We start from the raw sequence: 24,282 nt of genomic DNA, 5'->3' as shown, positions 1-24,282 counted from the left end.
GTATTTTTAAATTTTTCAAAAGAACTAATATGAACCAGCAGAAGTCCAGTATTTTAAAGCAGTTTTATTTTCATTCTCTTTATTAAGCTTTTATTAAGCTTTTTGGAAAGTCAGCAAATCAAAGAGTTACACCGGGAAACAGCTAATGGGCAATAATATCAGAAAAAAATATCTGAAATGAAATAAACTGTTATAGAATGCTTTTAACTTTGTTTTTTATTAAGCTTTGTAAATTTACAAACACTTAGTGTATGTCATGCAATAAGATCACAACAGCGGATGAACCCTGTTAGGTTAAATGCCGTACCTGATGTAAATGTAAGGAAAAGGCAGCTTGGATAAGGCAGCTGTTCTCTTAAAGCAGGTGAAAGATATTTTTTTTTAATTATTATTATTATAATTTTTTATTCTGACATGTTGCTAGAGGTCCAAGATCCTCGCTCTTTCATATAAACTTATGCTTTCCAATGTCATCATTCCTTTGCACCACTGTGCTCTTGCTGTCAGTGGTGTTTGCAAGCTTTATTGCCTTAAGCAGTATTTGCAGATACTAGCTTAGGGAGCATCATTGTTTACATTTCCACGCTTTAGCCAATATTTTGGGAAAGCTTTGACACTTGAGAAAATTTGTGGTCAGATAATCCCTTACCAGTTCACAAATGCCCAAGCGATTCTTACTGAAATTACATAGTATTCTTTTGTTTCTTAACAGATGAGGAAAAAGAAAATAATAGAGCATCGAAACCACACTCAACTCCAGCTACCCTGCAATGGTAAGATGCCTTTAAAAAAAAAAAATCAAGACAACCTGTTAGCGTTTTTCCTTACCCTTTTTTCCATCAGAAGTGAATAGAGATCTCGGACATCTTAGAGAGTTCTAAAGATATGTTCACTGTATGTATATAAACTGCTTATTAGAATCCTATATAACATTTCTCAACAAATGTCTTTCTTACTTATATGAGATTTGATTGAACTTAGGGAAACGCTGATACAGTTTAGAAAACCAAGTTGATATATTTGTTTGCCACCTTGCCAGCTGGTAATTTGTGGTTTGTCATTTTTGTTATACTTATTCCAAAAAAAGAAGACTAATTCTGAGAATTTTGTTCAAGAAATGATTGATTCAGTGTGATGAAGCCACCTTTACTGACTGTTTTAATAAAATGAGATCTCTGAAATTTAATGTCGAAGATGACAAAAGAAGAGAGTTTGAGGTTTTATTCATTTGTCAAAATCCTTTTACAAATTTACTTATTTAAAAAGATGGGTGATTAGGAAGAGAGAAGGAGAGGGGGAATATTAGGGGAGGAAAGTTTGTAACTCAATCTACTATGCTATGGAAAATGAACACGTGCTCTTTGCTGGAATTTACAGAAGTATTTTTAGTTGTACAATCTGTAACATTGCACATAGTTCTGACATCTTTTTCCATAGATCGTCTCTTAAACTTTTGGTGACTTTTCACTTTGTTTAGGGTTTTAATTCTGCTTTAGCTTTCTTAGTATTGCAAGTGATTAAACATCTTCTAGGAGGTTCCTTGTATCTGGCAGAACAGAGCTCTGTTACAGAGAAATCTGCCAACACTCAAAGCATGCTATGTGAAGCCCCATACTCTTTAGCTTGCTTTGAGTCTTTTAAATAAAAGCCTTTGCTTCACCTGTAAGTAGTTCTCTTAGTTTGTTGTTGGTGGTTTTTTTTTTTGATTAAAAAAAAATATTTTGGGCAAAAAAAAAAAAAGTTTGCTTTTTTTATTATTATTATTTTAAAGACAATGTTAGCAAAATGGTTTTTTTTGCTTCTGTCAGCCCCTTGGGAAACCTAACTGAATAAACATGAAAGAATAATCCATTCAGTTAAGGATATTCAAATAACTTAATGTATCTTCTCTTTAAAGTTGATCGGTTAAATTTTAGATTAAAAAAAAAATCTGTAGGATTGAGAATTTGTTGTTGCAAGTATTCAGTGTTCCTTTGTGCTAAACTTTTAGATGCTTTCAGTACAAATACTGAGATATGCAAATATAAATAAAAGAACTTAGTTCTGAGCCATTGCTTCTTTGTACATTTTTATATCACCAAAGTACTATTTTTCAGAAGTTCAAGAAATGTGAATAGAGGAGGGGAGTGACTACTGAGAAAAAATGTATTAAAATAATAGCCAAGTGTCGTAAGTGTATTTTATTATTTTTTATTATTCACCCAAACAACTCCAATACAGTTCAAACAAGATAAGAAAGATCAATCTAGCTAAAATGAAATAGCAGGCAGGGCTTTCCAGGCCCAAATTCAGAACAGTGTTTATTTTGCAGTAGAGTCAGTTAAGAGTCTTTTCCACAGGAGCAAATAGCATAGTAGCCAAGAAGTCAGTTAATTAGAACATGCCAGTGATACTGTTCCCAAAAGAAAACATGCAAATACTGTAAACAGGCTTTTGCCAAATACTTTCAAGCTTCCTCAGTCATAAAGGTTAGTAAATCCCTAAACTCCTGGGATATTGAGCCCTGCTGGAATGCAGTGTGCACGCTAGTACTCATTCAGTGGTGTTTGCAATAGAATACTAGATTTTTTGGGGGGGCAAAAAAGGCTGCTTACATCATCTTCTCTTTCCCCTTACCAGTGGATTGGCTTACTACCTGTCTGTTGTGTTGTTTCTTACCCCTTTAGGTTTAGACCTTTTCCCTTTTGAGTCTTCTGAAGCATCTGCAATTTCTCTCATTCGATTTTCCATCCAAAAATAAAACAGAAAGCAATGAAAGCGTTTTTAAGTTTAATTTCTTTAGCTGGTGTTAAACTGAATTATATGATTTGCTCATTTATTAGTAGACCTACAGGTAATAGTTTGCCAGCTTAGTAGCTGTACCACAGAACAGTTTTCTCATGGTTTCTGTATGGTTTTCTACCTCCATACTGCAGCTTTGAATTGGTGTTGCCTGGAGAAACTGTGCTATTGCACTTGATACACTAAATAAAATCAGAAGCTCAAACATTGTGATCAAAGTGCTATAAAGTAGGAAGCTTGCTTTGTGTGAAGATGTCGAGTTTCCACTCTTCTGGAAAACCAGACACATTAGCATCAGGTTATTTGTACAGTGGTAGCACCTAGCAACCCATGAGTTGGTAAATTATTGTGGTCAGCACTGTACAAAAGCTGCACTGAGTGCTTTCTGGAGATTTGGCTTTACTTGTTTGACAGTTTTGCCTGTTCAGGACCCTGACCAAGGTTTTGCACAGTCAAGACAGACGAAAGATGAAATTTACTTGAATATGCCTTGGGTGTCCCACCCTCTTTCAGGAATCTCTTGGCAAGATTCAAGTGATAGAAGTGGTGAGGTAAATTATTGACCAGATTTCAGGGTAAGGTACAGAATTTGCCTTTTTCTGGCAAATGGAAGCATGACATTTGTCTCCTTTGTCTGGAGTCTGCCAAATTAAAGGTTGTTACATTTTTATTGTGAGATGCTACTATCATTTGTAGGAAAATGAATGCAAGGAGCAGTGGAGAACACAAACAGAGGAAATGTCAGTAGCAAAGAAAAAGAAGAGGAAGAAAATAGCAGGGAAAGTGAAGCAAGACATAAGGGAAAAATGTAATTTTTTGGTCACATGGTCCATATTGCCATTGCTTCTATTAGTTATTTCTTGTCTGACATCTTACTGAAAAAAGTGAGCAACACCAGTCCCGTGGGGTCTATCCTTGATGCCTATGCCTCTTCAAAGGAGAAGGTACATTGAATACCTTAAATGAGGAGTAGCTGAAGATGCCAGAAGTGTGCCTGGATGACTGGTCAGCCTGGCTAAATATCCTTTGCCTGGAATTAGGAATGATGGTTGGGTGTTTTTTTTGTTTGTTTTGTTTTTTATTTAGTTTCATTGATGACAAAAAAATGAATGGAAAGGCCAGGTAAACGTAGCATTATTGCAAAATACATAATAATTAGGGAACCTACACCAGCCTGAATTTAACTGTTAAGGTGTGAATATAGAAATACCTAGTATCCTGTGCTTATCCCTTATTCCAGTGTTCATTATTATCTGTAAAGCTACAGCTTGCTAAACACTTGGCTCTAAAATGTTTGTGATTATTTCTCGGGTGAGCTGGTTGATGAAACTGTAAGTGTGAAACTTTATTTTACCTCATTTTAGGGTGAGTGTTTGTATGTGTATATGTGTGCATACGTCTGATTCTCTCAACACAGTATTATTCAAAGCAGAGACCCTAAATCCATGCAGTGTGGTGGCTTACAGTATAGGTGCTCTGAATAGTAACAGTGTTGTGAAGATGAAGTCAACAAAACTTTTTTTTCTTCAACATGCCTAAAATGAAGTAAAAAACAGAAAAGTAAACCACTGCTGGTTAATGGATTCTCCCAAGATAAGTAGTTTCACAGAAATAATTATAGTGCATCAAAATGAATCTGTTCTAGAATCCTTTATGTAATTAGCATTGGTAACATCACAGTTGTTCTGTTGCCTTCATATCTAAAAATAAGTCTAACAATTAACACCATGGACATGACTCTGCTATAGAATAATCTCATTTAATCTAGTAGTATATAAGTATAAAGGGGGAAACAGTAATGGGGACAGATGAAATCGTCATTCCTGTAGAAGGATTAGGGTATTTAAAATGTTATATATACATTATTTCTGATAGTGATTTGTTAGGTAGAGGATTGAGTTCATTATCTTTCTACAGCACTGTAGAATGAAGCTGAATTCAAAACATGATAAAGTTGTTAAATAAAAGACAGAAAAATAAAAGAAGTGGAGCAAGATGGTTTTTTTGATCATTAAAAAAAGTTCAGGTATAATGGAGCATTGTTCAGTGTCAGACTAATGACTCTCTGTGAAAGAGAGGAGAAAAAGAGAAAAATTCATCAGATATGAACAGAAATAATTAACTGCTTTTCTTTCTGTCCTGTCTTGGTCACGGAAGCTGACATTCCAATTAGCAGCTATAGTATACAAACGAACTCTCCAGGTTTTGAAAGAAGGTTTTGTTAAAGCACTATGAATTTGAGGAAAGATGCCGTGATGATATTCCTGTAGAAACCAAGGAAGAATAGATGTTGCCCGTACAAACTGATTCCATTCATCTAGCCGGATATCTTATTAAAATAGTTTGCAGTCACGAATGATCATGATAACTGAAATGGAGGAAGGGTAGGTCTTGGAAAAGGCAAAGAAAGAGAAAAACTAGATATTTGGAAAGGTATTGTACAGTTATCAAATCCAAGGGGGCTATTTACTGTAAAAATTGGAGTTTTCTGAGAATATATTACTTTTCTAAGATGTTTAAGAGGAAGTTGCACACACCTTCTTCTCCCAGACAGTAAGGCAGATGAGCACACTTGTAACTTAAAAGCACGAGTGATACCATGGGTGACAAGATTATGGTTTTAAAGTTAGGTGTGTCCATAAATAGCTCTAGAAATTGTTTGGGTCAGCAATCAGAAAAATATAATTTCAAAGGAATTCTTGTAATCTATAGAGTTATGAAGAGCGTAATTTCAAATTTTAAACATGAAGCATATACCTATTCATGTATTTGACGCATAATTAAAAAAATTGTAGCTGTGTGTTTGCATGTGGGAATGAATGATAACCCTTTCTCCAAGGCAGACGAGGATGTTATTTCACTACTGCATTCAGCAGATAAAAGACTTGATTTTTCTAACTTAGTTAATCAGCGATAGTGATAAAACATTGTAGAGACACAATTTTGTGCACCTTCTTCACTATTTACAAGTAACTTTCTTTAGCCATGTATGCTTCCTCCAGGTAAGGATTTTGGCAGCTGGACATGAGTGAAAAGTGTCACGAACCAATGGTGACCTGTCCTGTAAAGATGAGAGAATGCTGCCCCTCAGTGAATGTTTGTTGTTGTTCAATAGTTGTACTTATATTTGCGTATCGCTGGATGCTTTTAGGATATAACAGATTGCTAGTTTATTTTTTCCAGAAAATAGCGCGTTGGGGCATGGTTACAGTCCAATATCCTGTTGTGTTAATCTTCAGTTGCCTCTGAGAACTCACAATCTACATATTTGATAGCAAGCACCAGCCAAATTAAGCAAGCAAGCTTTATGGAAGTGAATTGGAAGGAACACTTAAGAACAGAGTAGTGAAAATTTAGTAGATGAGCAGAAGCTGTAGAGTTTGGTCTTAGAGATACAGCTTTGCACACCATTAACTGTACATCCAACATACTTGCAGTTTTCTCTGTTTGATATTTGCTTTTTAAGGCTGGAGGAGAACTATGAGATTGCAGAAGGTGTTTGCATTCCTCGAAGTGCTCTCTACATGCATTACTTGGACTTCTGTGAGAAAAATGACACGCAACCTGTTAATGCCGCCAGCTTTGGGAAGGTGAGTCTAATCGGCAGTACGGTGCCTTGAGCTCTCATCTGGTTCAGGTGAGGTTGGATTATTGAAAAAAAATTAAATCAGCCTTTACTGCTAGAGATAGAGGTATGTGAATGGAACATCTTATGTATTCAGGTTTTAAGAAAAAGGCTAAGATTTTAAGCATTTAGAAGGTTGGAATCATTTCTCATCATGACTAAGCTGCAGAGCACACTAAATTTTTTCATTTCAGTGTTGCTGTTGTCAGCCTGTCTCGCAGTGACATACTATACAATATCGGTAGCTTGGAAGTCAAACACAAGCCAGTGTAAGCATTGTGACCTGTAGTGCTTTAATAAATATATATTTTTTAAAAACAAAAGTGTCAAATATCAATCATTTAGTTCTGGGCCTGCCTGTGGCATTCTTGTAAGCATGGCATGGAGACCCTTGAGTTAAGGATGTCAGCACACACTGGCAAATCCACATTGGGGTACAATCCCTCCAGATGTGCAGGTCCAGAAAGCATCCAGTAGTGTTTGTGTGGCACTGCAAATGCAGGCTGCCCAATTATCTTTGCGGTTCCTTGTGCTTCCACTTTCCAGGCCGGCTGTAGTAAGAGCCACTGTGGTTATTTCCAGACTTACAGTGGAGACACACTCTTTCAACAGATGCAGCCGTGCATTATCCAGATGTGAGCAGTAAAGGTTTATGCTACCAGATATTAGTGGGTGGCTAAGGTGTTACACAAAGTTCTTATTTTGGAATTTTTGATCAGATGGTGTTTTCCTCTCAGTGAAAAATAGGATGATATTTTTGAAATTTTTATTTAAAAAAAATTTAATTTATTTAAAATTTATTTTATTTATATTTATTTAAATAAATTTCTACTCTAGAATTTGTCACAGGTCTACAAAACTTGTAGGCTGTGAAAAAAAAAAAAACAAAATGTAGAGTTTGCCACTGTATTTGAAGTGCTTGCAAGCGTAAATCTGAAGCCGATTGTCCTATAAGCTATTCTCTTCTCGTGTTTGCAACATTTATTCTATAGAACTGCTGGGTATTCAAAGAGGGGAAAAATATTCCTAGGGTAAGTGCCTGTGTAAAGATTAGGTGAAGGAGAAGAATGTGCTTAATGAGGTGTCATTTTCTCTAGTGCATCTTTATGTAGGCAGTTTAGTAAGGCAAGTAAAATGCACCATGTTTTAACATCACAATGTTTGTCATACCATAAAGACCATAGCTCAGTTGATTCTGTGTTAGGTTTCTGTTTAAATATACTGCATGTGTATGAAAGTGTTCATTTTATATATTATTGCTACCAAGTGGCTAAGTACAGTGGCAATATGTAGTTTTGGAAGAGTGAGAACAAGAAACAGATTTCATGCAAACTAACACATTGGGACGTGGGTAAAATTTACGCAATGTTACTTTTGCTGCTACTGAAAACTTCTACAAATTGTTAGGAATAAATACTCTGGAATTACTTCAGCAAAACATAATTTCACCAGGGACTTCATGAGTTTTCAATATGCAGCAGTCTTGTTATAGTGTATATTACACCATCCTCCTTTTTGCCTGCCCTTTTACACATATACCTGTTCATCAGCAGGGTTGTCTCAGCCTAGCAGGACAGATACAGTGTCTTCCATCCAAAATCATGGTATTCCTTTTTTTTTTTCATGTGTTACAAGTGTTTTCCACTCGGTTGCAATAAAGTTAGTTCTGACACAGTGATCCATGAAGTTTGTTTTCTCCTTTTTGTGGAGATGAACCCATACAGAAACTTCCCAGTAGTGTCCTAAAATAGTGTTTTGTGTGGCCATTACTTTTGGACATGAAAACTGAGGCTTCTGTAAAGGTGTGTCCAGGAACCTCAGACAACACTGATGTGAATTTTGAAGCAGAATGGGCTTCTACATGTGCAGAGCTCAGAGCAGACCCCAGTGATTCTGTCAGACTTGTTATTGCTAAGAAAAATGTCCCGCACAGTCATGAAGGTCTCCAAGGTACACACCCACCGTTCAGTCAGTAACTTGCAGTCAGATTCTCCTTAGGAGTAGGTACACAAAAGAAGTTTTAGCCAACCGAGTTGTTATCACATGACTTAAATAACGTATTGGCAATGTGTGCTGCACAAATGCCTTGGAGGCAGTGCAGTGAAATAGGTGCTATTTGAGGGCTTCCGCACTTAGCTGCTGAAACAGAGACCCCAGACATGTTTGTCCTCATTGGGAATCATCAAGAGCCCTGCAGCTGTCATCTTCTCCAGAGAAAGGGGTTAGTTGTTCTGTGAAATTGTAGACAGTTCGCCTTTCAATGGACCAGATTAAATTTATGATTCATCTTTGAACTTTAGCTCTGTGGGCAATGTTAAACATTTAGGCTTTTTCTTCAACAGACTGGTAGTTTTCAGAAACAGACATGGAGTTCAGCACATTAAGACAATCCGTAATAAGTAACATCCTAATGCGTTGTTACTTGTCAGCTACCTCTGAACTAACACGAGCATTAATTTCACTTTTAAAGATACCACTTGAGACAAGAAGCTTGCCTGGAAATTATTTCTCCAGATTAAGGTTTGTAGACGGTGCTTCTGCCCCTGTCTACTGCTTAACCCTGATGTAAGTGAAATATACCCACAACAAAGCACAGAAGAGAGAACAGACAAATTGTTTGTGAACAGCTGAACTAATGGACCTTGTTTCCTACCATTGCCTATGTTCCCTAAATCCATAGCCGTACCTAAACCTTCTCTAATATCTCCATGTTTCCCCACAGTGCTTTCAGTTATTTCCAGGTCCCAATCACTGTATGTGCTGCACCTTCTTTCTACATTATTTTTAGATTCCCTCAAGCCTGTCTGTGTTCCTGTCTTTCCTCCCCATGCCCAGACAGCTGGGTAAGGAAGCAGCACATGGAGTGGCTGGCTGAGAGCAATAGAAGTGGTGACTTGTTACCTTATACTCGTGACTGTCCAGTAAGGCAGTGCCAAGTGGCTCACCTAAAGGCACAGCTTTATTCCCTGTCTTGTCTTCAGCCTTCATATCAGTATGCTCTCCCTGCTATCTGGCCAGTGTTTTCTGTTAAACCTCTAAGACATGGACTGGACCACAGGCGTTTGGTAGTATTGGATTAGTGAAACAAAAATTGCCCTGGGGAACGGCGGGGTGGAAAGATTAGCAGACAGACAGCAATATCTCACAGACTGTTTCCTGAGGAAACCAGGCTAATAGCAAGAAAAGTAACAAGAAAATGAAAGAACAGAATTACTTTGTAAATAAACACCTTTAAGAAAGCAAGCTACGCTCCTAAGTCCCTTAAAGTACATATAAAATAAGGAAGAGTAATGGCTATTGATGTGATACATTCTTATATGGCAAAGGCAGCTGTAGCTTTAGCACATTAGCCACGTTTTTAGTTCTTTACTCAGCCAAATAATGTGCGAAAATTACAGGCAGTTTTGTATATACTACCATTTCCCAGTCTGCTAACAGCTACGTAACCTAGTTTATTATTGCAGAGCTTTTTATTGCCTGGAAGATACAGGACCAAGCACACTTTTACCCACATGCTTTAACTGAACAGTGACTAGGAAGGGCCCTGTATTAGTTTGCTGATTACAATTTGGCACCAGCAAGTGAAGACTCCAGTGCTAAACTTCTGCTCTTACTGTAGGCAGTGGCAAAATGTATTCAACAGGACCTTGACCTCACCCCAGAGTAAAGTAAAGTAAAACTGCTCCATGAGGCCAGTGAGAAGACGGGGAAGTAAAGGGAGGAAGGACGGGCATGACATGGAGTTCTTACAGTAGAATGTTGCATACGAGAAAAGCTTTCCCACAGTGAATGTATTTACATTGTGAATTAGTCTTCAGGCAGAAGTGAAAGCCCTAATGCTGCTTAAAAACGACAGCAGCCTTCAGGCATGTCCCACAGATGCCTCCGGCTCTGCTCTCAGTGGCCTCAGAGAGAGGAGCTTAGGATGTTTCCAATGGAAGTTCTCCACTGCCTGTAGCAGGGAGAGCTGAGCAGGTGTGTGTTTTGTTTTTAATAAAATATTAGTGACAGTTAACACACTGGGCTAGGAGCTGCCCAGTAACTGTTGCATGTGGATTGGTTGAGTAAGGCTTGGTGGTTCTGTCCTAGCTGAACCAAGTCACTGCGGTGGTAGGTCCTTAGGCTTCTCTTTTATCTCCTCAGCCAACAACGGTTTTTGTTTCTTTTGTGACCCTGTATGACCCCCTCCTATTTTTTCCAGTTGAGCCTTTTGAAGATGTAATCTTCCTCTTCCACACCTGTTTCCCCTGTCCTCTAAGTCCTTAGTTGACCAATTTGCATTTACTGTGTAGTGCTGTCATCTCCAGTACCTCCAGTACCCTGCTAATTTCTCATACAGAGCACTTAGGAACACTTAGTTTTCTCATGATGCAAACTCTTTGCATCCTGATAGAGTTCTTCCCACAACTCCCATATGCCCCCTGGAGGTTAAATACTTTCCTCTTTTCTTTCTTTCTTTTTCTTTCTTTCTTTCTTGCTTGCTTTCTTGCTTTCTTTCTCGCTTTCTCTCGCTTTCTCTCTCGCTTTCTCTCTCGCTTTCTTGCTTTCTTTTCCTTTCTTTGCTTGCTTTCTTGCTTTCTTTTTTGCTTTCTTGCCATGTCTTTTGACAAGTAGTAGTAAAGAAGTATTTGAAAAGGAAAAAGAAAATGTTGACACTTTGCAGGCTGGTTCTTCCTCAGCCTGAGTTCCCTTTACAAAACTATGGCAGCATAAAGAGATTTAACATGAGTTGTATGCTTACACAAATTTCAGAGCCTCTTGATTGCTCCCTGAGTGGCTTTGCTCTAAGTGAAAATTGGTTCAAAATAAATTTATTTCAATAAATAAAGAAGGGAAAGACATACAAAAGATCTGCGATATTGGCTAGGAAAGATCTTTTACATTTTTGAATAATATTTCCACCCTGCCAAAAAAATAAAATGGTCGGAGACATGGTTATACTAGGAAAAAAAGTTCGATTCCAATATAGTTTGCTTTGCTCCAGGGCGCTTTGAGCTGCACCAGCCAGAGCCTTCTTTTATCACTATGTCTCTATGCCGAAAAGTTTTGCCAGCAGGACTGTTCCTCAAAGCATGATTAACACAGATTGGATTTACAGTTTCATGCTAGCATAGTATACGTTGACTTTTAAAAAGGACAGACAAGTTAGCATCATTGAAACCTCTTTGATAATGACACTGCAATGTGATTGCATTCTGTACTGCACACACCTGGAAATTGCCTGCTGTGCAGAGGAGATAAATCTCCTGCAGACGTATTGTTTCCCCTGTACTCTCAATTTGCTTCCTAGTAGCCTCAATGGTAAGTGTATAGCAATGCCAAATTTACTTTAGTGCTCTCTTCTGTTAGTCTAAAATAGCAAGTGCTTTATTATGGACAATTACTACATATGGATTTTTTTTATTAGACTTTTTCAAGTTAATATAGAAAAGAAAAATGGAGCTTGGTAAAAATCAATCTAAAGCTGAGGATGTGGTTTCTGTTATTGCATTGAAGGACCATATCAGTCTGTCAGCGCCATCTGAGCAATCTCTGCTTTTCCTTCATCTCTTCTTAACAGCTAATGTTGGTGACTGAAGGACAGTTCATAGCAGTATGACATTTCTCCCTGATTCCGAATCTTCCAGGTCAGCCTCCTCGGAGAAGTCCATAATAACCACGGAAGCAAGTGGTCATACTGGCGTGGGGAAGGGTGGTCCTACAGGGTACTCAGAAAGCTTTGTCCCCCTGGTGCTGCTTTACAGATCCCTTGTTATTCCTGCAGCTTGCTGTCTATTGCCTTTTTCTCCTTGAGTTTGGGGAGTAAGAAAACCAGCAAGGACCCCTCCGTTTCTCTGGAGAGACTTTCTCTTTCCCGAAGATTTGCCCTCTAGCAAAGGCATTTTTACAGGCTTTGCCACTTGAAGCATCTGGCTTCCACTCAGACCTTGGGCATGAAGCAGAGTGGCCTCTGGGCTGCTTTACCTCATGCCTTGTCAGCACGTCCCAGAGGCAGTTCGTACAGCACAGGGTCTGCCAGAGTGCAGGGATGCTGGCGCTCAGCCTTTTCCCACAGATACGCTGGGTGTGATGGCAGGAAGCACGCTGGCACCAGGAAAGAGCAGGGGGAGTTGTGCAGGGTTTTAGGTCTGCTTGGCTTCAGCAAACCAGCACAGAAAGTGGCTGTGGCTCAGTTCGGCGTCTGAGTCAGAGCATTCGGTGTTCGCAGCTTTGTTGGAATGCAGAAAGCCGTTTGATCATGCCTTAGGCTGAATTCCATCTGGCTGGGGGAAATGCTGAAGGAGGATATTGTTGGATGTGGATGAATTTGAGCTGAGGTCTCACAAGCTTCGCTAAAGGATCCAGTTCAGATGGAGTTCCTCGTGGAGTCTAATCTCCACAGCAGGCAGAATTGGGCATGGGCATTAAAGACAGTGCCAACAGGCTTGCCTGACTTGCGTTGCAATATCAGTTGAGATGTATCGGTGCTAAAGTAAGATCTTATCCTACAGCTAGGCCATGATTCATTCCATAAAATGATGAAAGCGAGTGTAAAGAAATGGGAAGGTTATTGAATCTAAACCGACCAGAGATGCAGGGTGAAGCGTACTAAATCTGTACACTATGCTCTTCCTTCTAGGGGTTATGCAAGTAAGTGAGAAAGGAGCAGGGTATAGACACAGTCATGCTGCTTCCCCTTTTCTTCACACAGTTTGGTGGATTTGGGGAACAGGAATGATATTTTGTAATGGACTGGTTTGATCGTGCACTTTCCTATCAGAGGGACAAAACCTTTCCTGACCTTTTACGCAAGATAGTGTGCTGTCAAGCCAGCACCAAGCCCTTTGATCCAAAAGGTACCTGTTAGCACAAGTCTTAATAATAGCAGATATCTCAGGACAGGGTTTTTAAAAGCACTGGAGCAGATGGGGAAACCCCAGAAAGATCCGGGCCAGAGCAGTAACAGGTCAGAGATGAATGACCCTGAAAATTTTACATTTATTGTATAAGATTGAGGACATCAGGGTTGTTTTTGTTTTACAGCGCTGAAAATAAGGAAAGCGTAGCTGTGTGGGAGTATAATTACATTTGTCATCACTTCTTACTTTCGTCCTGCCATGGCAAAGAAGTTTAAGTCTGAAAAACTACAATAAATGTGGATAAATAAACCCAGATCTTCTGTCCCTGACTTCATAGAAGCAATGCATGCCCTCTAGATGTGGGATTGGAAACCTGTGTTGAGGTAAATAGAGCCAGGCCTTGTTATAAGGAGTTGTTATCAGAGGAAAGATAAATTATTTTGCTGTATTTGGAATCTCTCTAGAACTTCTCAGAGTTCCAGGTCCTGGAGCCTGGAATCAGTTTCTCATTCTGGCAGTGTTCAAATGCTGTGATGCAACTTAATTTGATTTTATTTCATTACCCTGGGAAGTTCTAGAAGCATGCCTAGAATTATTTCAAACAGAAAGGGACAAGAGTCATGAAGAATAATGTCCCTCTAGATCAGATGCACAAACAAAATGAGCATAAAGTCTTCCTCTGTCTATTGCCCCCAGAGGAAAATTTAACATTTTGACATAGGGAAAGAGGAAAAAAAGATTTCAAAAGTTTCCTGACATAGCTGGTCTCTTACATACTTATTTGTTAGCATGAAGACAAATGCATGAGATGCTTTTTTTTCCCCCTATGTTTTGTTTTGGGATGTCATCTCATGAAAAATAAAAACAATAATAATAATAAAAAAAGTAGAAAACAAAGTTCACAGTTTGGTAGTGAATCGAATAAGGAATGATGGGTCATAATTTAGGAATGAAGGCGTAATAGACAATGCACTTCTCATTTTAAGGCTGAGGCTGTCTGCTTGTGTTTGAATGCCAGTGCTAGAGTTATTGAGGATAGGTGCGATGGCAGAAATTACAGCTGGCAGTAACCAGGATGAAGGAATGCGCCTGTGCAGCCGTTTGCTGGTAACAGGACAGCTCCTGCAGTTAGCCATGGCTAGGGTTCATAGGTTGTGTGGGCTACGATATAGACCTTTACAGATGAAGTGCATTTTTCTAGTTGTTACTAATAAAGCATTCTCTCTGTTTCACGTGGGTGCTTAAGTAATTTATTTCACTTTTATTCCACTATTTTAAGAATGACCAAAAATACAAGGAAATAGATATTTCATTCAAGTTTATTTAGACACCTAAGTTTCAAAGGCCAAAATGGGGTAAAAATCCTGTTAGCTCCGAGTTCAGTGCAATATATGTTGAATGTTGTACTACCAGCACTGTAATCTCAGTGTGAGAGAAGGATATGAGGCGACTCTTCCCTGCATTCACTTTGGCTGCCACATACATTCAGAGTGGAACAGGTACTGCCTGTCAGAAAAAAAGGATCCCTTGTGTTCTTCCTGTGCCATGCATCAGGATTATCTGCAAAAGGGTTAAACAAATGCAGACCTGGACCTATGAGTCCACTGGAAAGGTGAAAACTATACATGCGGTGTTTTATAATGTAATGAGTTCTGTCTGGCTCTTATCTATATGGCAGGCAATCGCCAAGAGAACCATGGAGTTGAAAGAAGATAAAGCAGTTCTTAATATATATGTATATATATTTAACCAAGAAAATCATGCAAGATCTTCTATAGGCAGAAGGTGAGAAAGGGTCTTAAGCAGGGCACAGAGGAAAGAAAGGGAGAAAAGAACTGAAGTTTAGTAACTGAGAAAGAAATTGAAGGAGCATTGGTTGCTGAGGCTAATATAGTAGGGGCAGAAATATTTGCATGTGAAACTCCTGGTCTGCATCTGTCTCAAAAACAAAAAGCGAAATAGCATAAAGTAGTGCACAGAAGTCAAAATTGCCACATAATTTTGATGGAATATTACTTGGAAAATATAAAGCCTGCATCCCTTTACTCAGCAGATTTCATAGGCAGCTGGATTAGTGCTAAATTTGGAGAAGAGTGGGATGAAATTTCAGTTCCATTGAGGGACAATCATAAAAGTCCCGTCCACTCCAAAATTGCCTTGGACACCACCCATGAGATCTTTTTACCACTGCTTCTGTTGAGAAGCCAGCACTGCTGTGAGAACAGGGACAGGACTCCATTCAGAGGGAGGTCTGAACTGCATGGTCAGGCCTTGCTTCATTTCTGCTTATGCAACCCCACTGCAGTGATGAAAGGAAAAGAATCCAACTTGGTTTTCAGATCTAACCTGAATTTTTATGTCTGATATCTAGGAATGCTCTCCTCCCATCTCCTTTCAGATGTAAAATTAACTCATTTTCTCTGTAGTCAATAAAGACACAACCAAAATATGGTGTTTTTTACAGGGAGACTTTCAGGCAGAAAACACGATTTAAAATCAACTTTTTGGACTCTTCTTTTCCCACTTATTTCAGTGTACAATGAACTCCACTTTGTCCTTCCTGCTCCGACTTCCTCTTTCCTTTCAGGGAAATCTCATTGCCTTTGGCAATATCATTGCATAGGGATTCACATAAGTGTAGACAAATATAAACATTTATATTTAACAGCTAGTTCATTCCTTACTTGACTTGTTTCATTCCAAACACAAACACAAATACTGATGCTCATATGTACAGGCACCCAAGCATGAGTACGCCGTGCTATACATAGCTTATGCATGCTGCATTAGATCAAAGAATCCTGATGTTTTCTTTCAGAGGTTTGCTAGATTTTCTTTTGTAAATTACTGGTAAAGAATATTTTAAGAGACGCAGAATTTTGGCTGTATCCTGAAAGGTGTACCTCATTGTTTAAACATGTTGGATTTAAAAAAGAAACAAAAGAAAAGAAGAAGGATCATCCGATTGACTGCTCTGTTATTCTCCTTTCCTGATCACCTCTGCCCTGGTATGTAGAAATTGGCTGATTTATTTAAATCCCAGGAACTCCCACGGCATATGGTTCATAAAGTAGCATTTACAGTGTGCATTGTAACACTTCATCACTACTAGACACACTTTGAAAGTAATACGTGTTCATATTGTTCCAAAAAGAAAAATTAAGGTAAAAGTAAATCTAATATTAAGATTTACTTTGAGTCTACTCCTGTAAAATCGACTTTAGGAGAGGAATGGAATTTTCTGAATGACAACTGCTACCAAAAAAAAAAAAAATCCCCTAACCCAAAAAGCCATCCTCAGAAAGTAGTTCTTCAACACTGCCTTTTTTCCCACAGCCTTGTGGAGCCCCCAACCCTGTCTGCAGAAAATGAAAGAGAGAGGGGTGGGATTAATGTGTAATTAAAGGGAATTTGGAAGGCTGAGATGTTGCGGAATGTTAGATCAGTAGCTGGAACAGCATGTGGTGTTCTTTAGGCAGGCTTCATTGAATCCATACAAAAAAAGAAAGAAGGGCTGCTTGCCTGTCTGCTCATTTATCAAACAGCTAGGCTGAACTTTCACAGCTCCACAAAAGTGTTTTACTGTTTGCTGAAGTTTTGCTCCAGAAATTAAAGCTGAACAACCTAGCGAGTCCGAGTCTATGCTGTGTTTTTGACAGAAGCCATGTTGTGCAAAGCTCTTGGAAACCAATGCAGGTCAATTTTTACATGATATGAAAGAAAGCTGATTGTATGTTTGATAAAAAATATTACCAAAGGAACAGTCAAATATGTGACATTGTAATGTCTTTATTTATATAGTACCTTTTGATCCAAATACATGTTCTAGAGCTTTCAGTCATCAATCAGGATTAAATATTTACCACTGTGGCAAAATGGCTCACGGGGGAAAAAATCTATATCATTTAATCAAACTTAATTGACATTTTCTTCTGGTTGAACAGTTGTATTCCATCTCGTATGTCTGCTTTCTTTTAATGCTACTTGTTTTTCCCCCCAAAATAGGAAACATTTAGCAATTTATATCATGCAAACACAATTAAAATAGGTTACAAATTAGAAAAGGAAGAAATTTCTCTCATAAGTGAATCTTCAAGGCTTACTGTGGTCTTTTTTGCATGACTGTTCTGCCAGATGAATTTGCTACTGCTGCAGACCACACTGAGAATCAGGTTCAATCCTGCAAGGTGCTGAGAGCTACCTTCCCAGCAACTCGAGCAGAGCATTTTCATCAGGAGTAGCCTGGTTGACGTAGGATCTGGCTACTGAAGGCACGATCTACATGAGTTAATCTATTTCCTTAAATGTATCTGGTGCTAAAGAGGTTTTGTTTTACGGTAGCAGCGTTCTTTTAATCTCAGCTGACAGAGTAGAGTCCAGATTCTTGATATCCTGCTGTTTCTGAGATGCACTTGTTTTCCATAGAGAATAAATTGATTATGAGCTATCTTTACAAATGCAACAGTGAGTCTTTGCTGGTGTAAGTGGTGCCCCTGTCAAATAGCAAAATCTTTTCACAGAATCATCTTTTAGAAAAGGGAATCTTTAATGGCAGGGAAGGACTTTAAAGAACTGTTGCCTCCAAAACTCTCAAAAGGAAAGTTTCCTCTAGTTGCAGCAAAAACAAGTTTATTGATCCTGCAACTGACATAAATAAATACCCAGCCAATTCTAAGTACAATCCTTGTAATTTTAGAGGTAGAACTGATCTTAGATTTTAAGGAACTATGTTCTGCTCCAGTAACTTCAGAAAGTCTTTATTTAAACTGGTGGTAGTTAATAGAATTATACTGAATTTAAAAGCTTATTTCTCTTTTTTTTCAGTAATGGAAAAAATGAAAAGCTTTCTTCTGATTTCCCCTTCCATGTATTTTGGTGACATAGTACTTTTTTTTTTTTTTTGTCTTTACAGTCTGTAATAAATTCTTACCAAATGTGCTTTTCAATTTTTTCTAATATCAGTTCTATTCATTTGCAGATAATAAGGCAACAGTTTCCACAGCTAACGACAAGGAGACTTGGAACCAGAGGCCAATCAAAGTAAGCAGTGTATGGTATACTACCATCTTGTACAGGGCCCCACCTGGCCCTGGCTTTACTCTACTGAACATCAGGGAATGATTTGTCCAGTTGGGGAATTAAAAACTAACTTTGATGGAGGTTCCATTGCAGTTTTTACATTGTCTTATTGATTCAGCAGTGATAGTCCTGTGTAGGTAGTCTAATGGAGATCTTTTACTGATTTCATTGCCAATATTTTCCATGTTGTTTCTATAATTCTTCTTCTCAACTCACTTTACACAACATAAAGGGCATTCACACCTAGCACTAGTAGAGCTACTGCTTGAGGCTGGGAAATGACAGCTGGTTAACATGATGTTTCAGTTTAGTGGATAAGTGGCAGAATGCTATGTGGGTTTTAGGTAGACTTATACATTGTTCTAAACTGAAATTGACCATAAACCTGGATTTAATGACCATTTTTTGCTGTGTAATGAAATCCAAAGTATCTTTAAGTGATCAAAGAATAAGTTTATTACCTTATCCAAAAGATGGTACCTCTGAAAACAGTTCATCGTAATTCCAGAAGGAGAAATAGATTCAGATTCACTCCTCCTGCAGCTCTAGGAGTCTCTCAGAGGGGCAAGATACCTTTGATCAACTGACCGAAGGTGACTTGTGTCTGTAAAAGCAACGTCTCTTTGCTCTCAATGAGGCTAAAAATCAGTGAGACTTAACAGCTCGTGCATTTTTTCCCCTAACCTGCATGCCTATCAGAGGGGCTTTCAGGTCACATACTCTTCTCATGCCATCTTTGCAGTAGTTCTGATTCCTATCTAGCAAGTAAGGAGTTTCTGTGAACTGCTCTGCAAAATCCTTGGTCCCTGATAGTCCCTGCTCACCCCTGTGAGGGAGATCATACATAGTCATTCATATTTCACAGCCTCAGTAGGTATAAAATCGAATTCTTCTGGTCCAAAAGATGATAACTACATCAGTAGTTAACACTCCAATTATTATGGCATACAAAGGAATCATTTGATCCATTGAAGAGGAGAGGTATAAACACATCCACAGCATTACCTGCATAGTGTACTTCTTTACGATAAATACACTCCTTGCTAGACCCAGCACAGCTACAACTGAGCTCTGGTTTTGTTTTCATAAACATCTGATGCATTCCAGTTAAACATTGTTACTTTATGCTTTAACACTTCAGTCCCTTTATCACCAACTGTGCTGACCAATTGCTGCCAGTCAAAGATTTTCATTCCCCTTCATTTCTACTGCCAAGGAAATTTGGCCATAGAAGTGGTTAAGATCATCTGATTTCATACTGTTCTGCCTTCAGTCTTTTTATAGCACTGCTGCCTTGTAACATTGCAAAGTTCAGAGCTCCAGTGGCACTATACTCTTGGTCATCAGTTGTGAGGCTTTCTCTTTTGCAGCTGGGTTTATTGCTGTAAGCATGCAGATGGTCTCTATCACACTGAGCTTAAAAACAGTTCCACCACAGGTGAGCATGAGAAAGCATCTAAACATAAAAGTTGATTTCTTTCTGTCCTGCAGCTTGAAAGTCTCCAATTATACATACACAAGAAGTTACTTAAGCTGATGGAAACTATATGGTGTGAAGGGAATTTTATTCTTTCTTTAAAGGAGTGCTGCAGGTACTGGATCCATGAAAGGAAAAACTATTCAGCTGTTTACTAAAAGAATGATTACATGGCTTGTGTATTGCTCTCTTACAGATCAAACTTTCAAGCCCTGCTTATTGTATTAAGGGGTGTTTTCTTGTTGTTGTGGTGGTTTTTGTTTGTTTGTTTGTTTTCTGTTAGGAATACAGAGACGTGTTCAAGAAATAATCTTTGTGAACTGCACTAACGAATTTTTGCCTTTTAGGATGTTACAATTACTTAAGGAGGAAGCAGTCTGGAAAAAATTCTGTGTTAATTTAGCTGTTGCTGTCTGCATGATTTCGAAACTAACTGGAAAACTGTTTTATGTAGTGTACTACCAAGTGAAATATACTGGACAGGGAATAATGCATAGTGACATTCTATTACGTTTCTGAGTCTTTCAGTCTTCTTTTTCTTTCTTGAATTGATTTAGGGGGAAACTTGATGTAAGAGACTGACCCCTGTTGAAGTTGCACAAACCTCTTGGTCTCCCTAGAACTTCTGCTGTCCTGCCTGCTGTGACCTTTTCCTTCTTCCCTTTCCCTCAGTAACTTGTGGTGGTAGCTCCCAGTAGCATTTCCTTTCCTCTTCCCCAGCCCTAGACATACTGCTGAGGCTCGCAGGGCAGATGTAGGTAGGCTTTATGGCTGTTACACACAGTGCGTGTATGACAGCTGCTAGAGACCAAAGTGGGGACTTGAGCTGCAACCTGGACTTGTTACTAGTCAAGCTAAAAGGCCAAACTTCTACATCTGGTGTTATAGCCTTTTATATTCCATGTAGCTTGGCAGAAAGAGGGTCTTGTCATCTATCTGTAACAGGGTAGGACTGATCTGGAGCCTGGCTTCTGGTGTGGAATATGCATTTTGGTCTAAGCCCTGACAGGCAGATTTGGAGCAGATAGTGTGGCTTTCTGAGGTACTAAGGATAGGAAATCCCATTCATATCGTGTCAGCTTTTTTTTTTTTTTTAAATAAATCTCACCTGGATTATTCAATATTGAGCTCAAGATAGCTTTTATTTTTAATGGATGATAAGGAACATCCCAAGCGGGCATGGTAAGGGAGCAACATACAGGAAGGTTCCTGCAACTCCCCAGGCCGCCTCTCAGCCCATCTGTGCTGGTAGACAAGATTAGGGCTTCCAGCTATTTGCCACTACTTTCGGTTGGAGATTATGGCATGTGCTGATTTGCGGGTGAATGACTGAGTGAATCTGCTATAGGAAAAAAAAATCACCTTAGTTTAAGCTGCCATCATTTAGATACTGCTCTTTCACTGTTTTAATTAATGACTTTATTAAAGCTGGATGATTTTACCTAAAGCAAACTAGGGCCCATTCAAGTGAACTGATGTGCTGGTGGCACTCTGAAATCACTCCCCAGCAACTGTCTGGAGAGGATGACAAACACCTGGAGATGGTAACCTCTCCTACCATCATAGCTGGGTCCAGAAGTGAGAGTTTCACTGTGGTCTGATAGGCTGTAAGGAGAGAACTGGGAGGTCATTGAAAACCCCCTTTAGGAAAGTAGGGTCAATCAAAGGTACAAGAGTGAGACAGTTTTATGATGCCTTTTCTAACAATTAAAAATTTAACTGATGTGTTGGTCGTGCTTACAGCTGAGAAAATGAAGTAAATATTAGCAAAATTATGGAGTGAATAAGATTGTATTTGCTGCTTTGATGCAAGGGTTAGACAGGATAATCAGTGCTCTCATTAACACCCATAATAAAGCTAAGCCATAGCACAAACTTGTGCCATAAGGCCACCAATCCATTCTTGTAGCACAGCCACACCATGCGACTCCCACTGTGCTCTGCTCAGGCAGAGTTACAGTGCTGTGTAGTATCCTCTGCTGATCTAAGACCAATGATGATGCTAAGTTATTAAGCAAATAATTTCAAACTGTACATTTCCTAGTGTTCATTGCTTTCAAGCACAAGCTTCCCCCACCCCAACGTGTTTTCAATTTTTCAAACATTTCTGATAAGCTCATTTGCAGTGAAGACTTGTGCTACTCAGGGATCAAAACAGTCTGAGAATCAGGGAGCTGAAACAACAGAAGGGCTTGTCCAGAGGGTCTGTACCTCTGCTTATTGCTAAACTAAAAGAGCAGCTGCACAGCACAGCCCTGCCAACAAGTAGCTTTAGGATGCTTTTTTTAATAATAAGAAAAAAATAGAAGTCTGTTATTGTCCTGCCCTGCAACAGTCAGCTTTATTGACTCTGAAGAAAGCTCCTCTTACCACAAGAAAATAAATTTGAAAACCCAATTAATGTATTACCACAATGTTCTGCTACTGAATCAATGCTTGTGAATAATAAACTATCACAAAGTCTGTTTTGCTGTAGAAATTATTAGCATTGTCAGTTTCTCTTACCCCCATACCTTTTTATTTTTTTGTACTTTCAAACAATCCACTTTTTAAAATGTACATCTCTATGTATCAGGTACCACTATTATGGAATTGCAGTGAAAGAAAACTCCCAGTATTATGATGTGATGTATTCTAAAAAAGGAGCAGCCTGGGTCAACGAAACGGGAAAAAAAGAAGTAACCAAACAGACAGTGGCGTATTCACCACGATCCAAACTGGGAACATTACTGCCAGAGTTTCCAAATGTCAAAGATCTAAATCTGCCAGCCAGTCTGCCAGAGGAGAAGGTAACACTTTGGAAATATTTTCTCGGCCTGTCTTGTTTTTTTGTTGTTGTTGGATTTTTTCCTCTGCTCTGGATGAAAGCTTTATCTAATATATAAAGACTTTAAATTAGATTGAGTTTAATAACGCTCTGACTTTATTTATGAGGGGCTTAATTGCTTCTTATAATAGTATGAAATATTTTCCCTTAGCATAGGCAGCTGACTCTATCAGCTGTACAACGTCTGAAGCCTACGCACAGTCTTCTTTTAAAGTTATATTGCATTCAGCTGGAAAGGTCTGAGGGTAACCGGATAAATCACTAATTACTAGACCCCAGATTTCTGTTTTTGCAGTATGTTATAGTTCCTTAATTTCTGAACCCATTTGTTGGCAAACTGAGAAAGATTTCTGATGCTTTCTTGAGGGGAGAGGGACTTAATGCATTTTGTATCCTTCTAGGCTGAAAATTAAGAGAATCCTATCTGTACATATGACAAAAGTGCTCTGACTGCTCTTGGCTGAGCTTGCTAGTTTTCTGATGCTATTCACATGTGTAGTATCAATGTAAAGTGGACAAAAGAATAGGGTTTTATAGTTCTTTATGTCCTAATTAGGGCCACATTCTCGTCTTTGATCTCACTGAGGCTTTTTGCTCCTCTTACATTTGAAGAATCCCCATTGACATAGAAAAATCCATGAATTCAAAGGGAGAATTTACTTTTAAGAAGAAAACTCATCTTAAAGCTAATCTAACTATACTCTGATTTCATTATTTTTGCAATTGTGCTTAGGTAAGATAAGAAAAATCTTACTTTTTTGTGTTCTATATTCTGATAGTTTTAAAAGCAGATTTCTTAAAGTAGAATGATCTTTTGTGTGTCTCCCTCTCATTCTTTTTCAGGTTTCTACCTTTATTATGATGTATAGAACTCACTGTCAGAGGATACTAGACACCGTAATAAGAGCAAACTTTGATGAGGTATGGTTAGAAGCTGCAGTTGTAGTTTAATGATACATGAGGTATTAATGGATCTGAGAGCTTATTTTGAATATGATATTACAACCTTATGGTTTTATGGTGGCTAATCCTTTTCATGAATAATGAACAATAGCTATACTTGAGTACATAATATGTCAGTGATAGCATTAAATCTCACTTATAACACTGTGCGAGTTAGAGGAATGAAAGCAGTGGGAATGTTTTTGTCTCTCCATCAGGATTAAGGTAGCAATATCGCCTTACAAGATGTTGGACAATCCAGTTCTTACAACTCAAAAAGTGTGTCCATCACCACTTTTCTAAGCTTTGTGTTTGAACTGAGCTCTGTCTGAAGAAATTCTTCCGAGTGTTCAGCACAAACCCAGGGCAGGTGCCGCAGCCAAAATGGTAGCAAAAGGTCTCTACTGGTCTTTTAACAATGGGAAAGGAGTTGGGGGACCTAAAGCTCCCTGGACACCCCAGTAAGCCTGTAGCTCAAATTTCCAATTCCTCAGTTGTAATGTAGTACAGCTAGGAACACACACTGCTCAGCAGTTGATACGATCCATTAGAGATGGATAAGATTTGTTCCTGCTGGATACCTGACTGAATCTGAGGGTTTTCTGGCAGTGCATGCATACAGCCATGTAATTAGAGCAGAATGGCTACGAACATCAAACATTACTGGAATGCAAGAAGTTTTGTATCACATGTGCAGAAGGCCTCTTTTTTG

The 24,282-nt window shown here is 38.7% G+C and overlaps 1 protein-coding gene across 1 annotated transcript in view; it reads left to right on the top strand.

The window, feature by feature from the left end:
- The window catches only part of RFX4 (regulatory factor X4), a 92,323-nt gene that overhangs the window by 24,265 nt on the left and 43,776 nt on the right, over window positions 1-24,282 (top strand). The window contains exons 3-7 of the mRNA XM_035559166.1: window positions 713-773; window positions 6,248-6,371; window positions 18,224-18,285; window positions 22,377-22,590; window positions 23,472-23,549. Coding sequence (XP_035415059.1) covers window positions 713-773; window positions 6,248-6,371; window positions 18,224-18,285; window positions 22,377-22,590; window positions 23,472-23,549 — 539 coding nt within the window. The remainder of the gene's footprint in view (window positions 1-712; window positions 774-6,247; window positions 6,372-18,223; window positions 18,286-22,376; window positions 22,591-23,471; window positions 23,550-24,282) is intronic.

Source organism: Cygnus atratus, chromosome 1, assembly GCF_013377495.2.
Source record: "Cygnus atratus isolate AKBS03 ecotype Queensland, Australia chromosome 1, CAtr_DNAZoo_HiC_assembly, whole genome shotgun sequence".
In the NCBI taxonomy this organism is placed as follows: domain Eukaryota; kingdom Metazoa; phylum Chordata; class Aves; order Anseriformes; family Anatidae; genus Cygnus; species Cygnus atratus.
The sequence above is the reverse complement of the archived record's forward strand: the minus strand, read 5'-3'. Positions and strand labels throughout refer to the sequence as shown.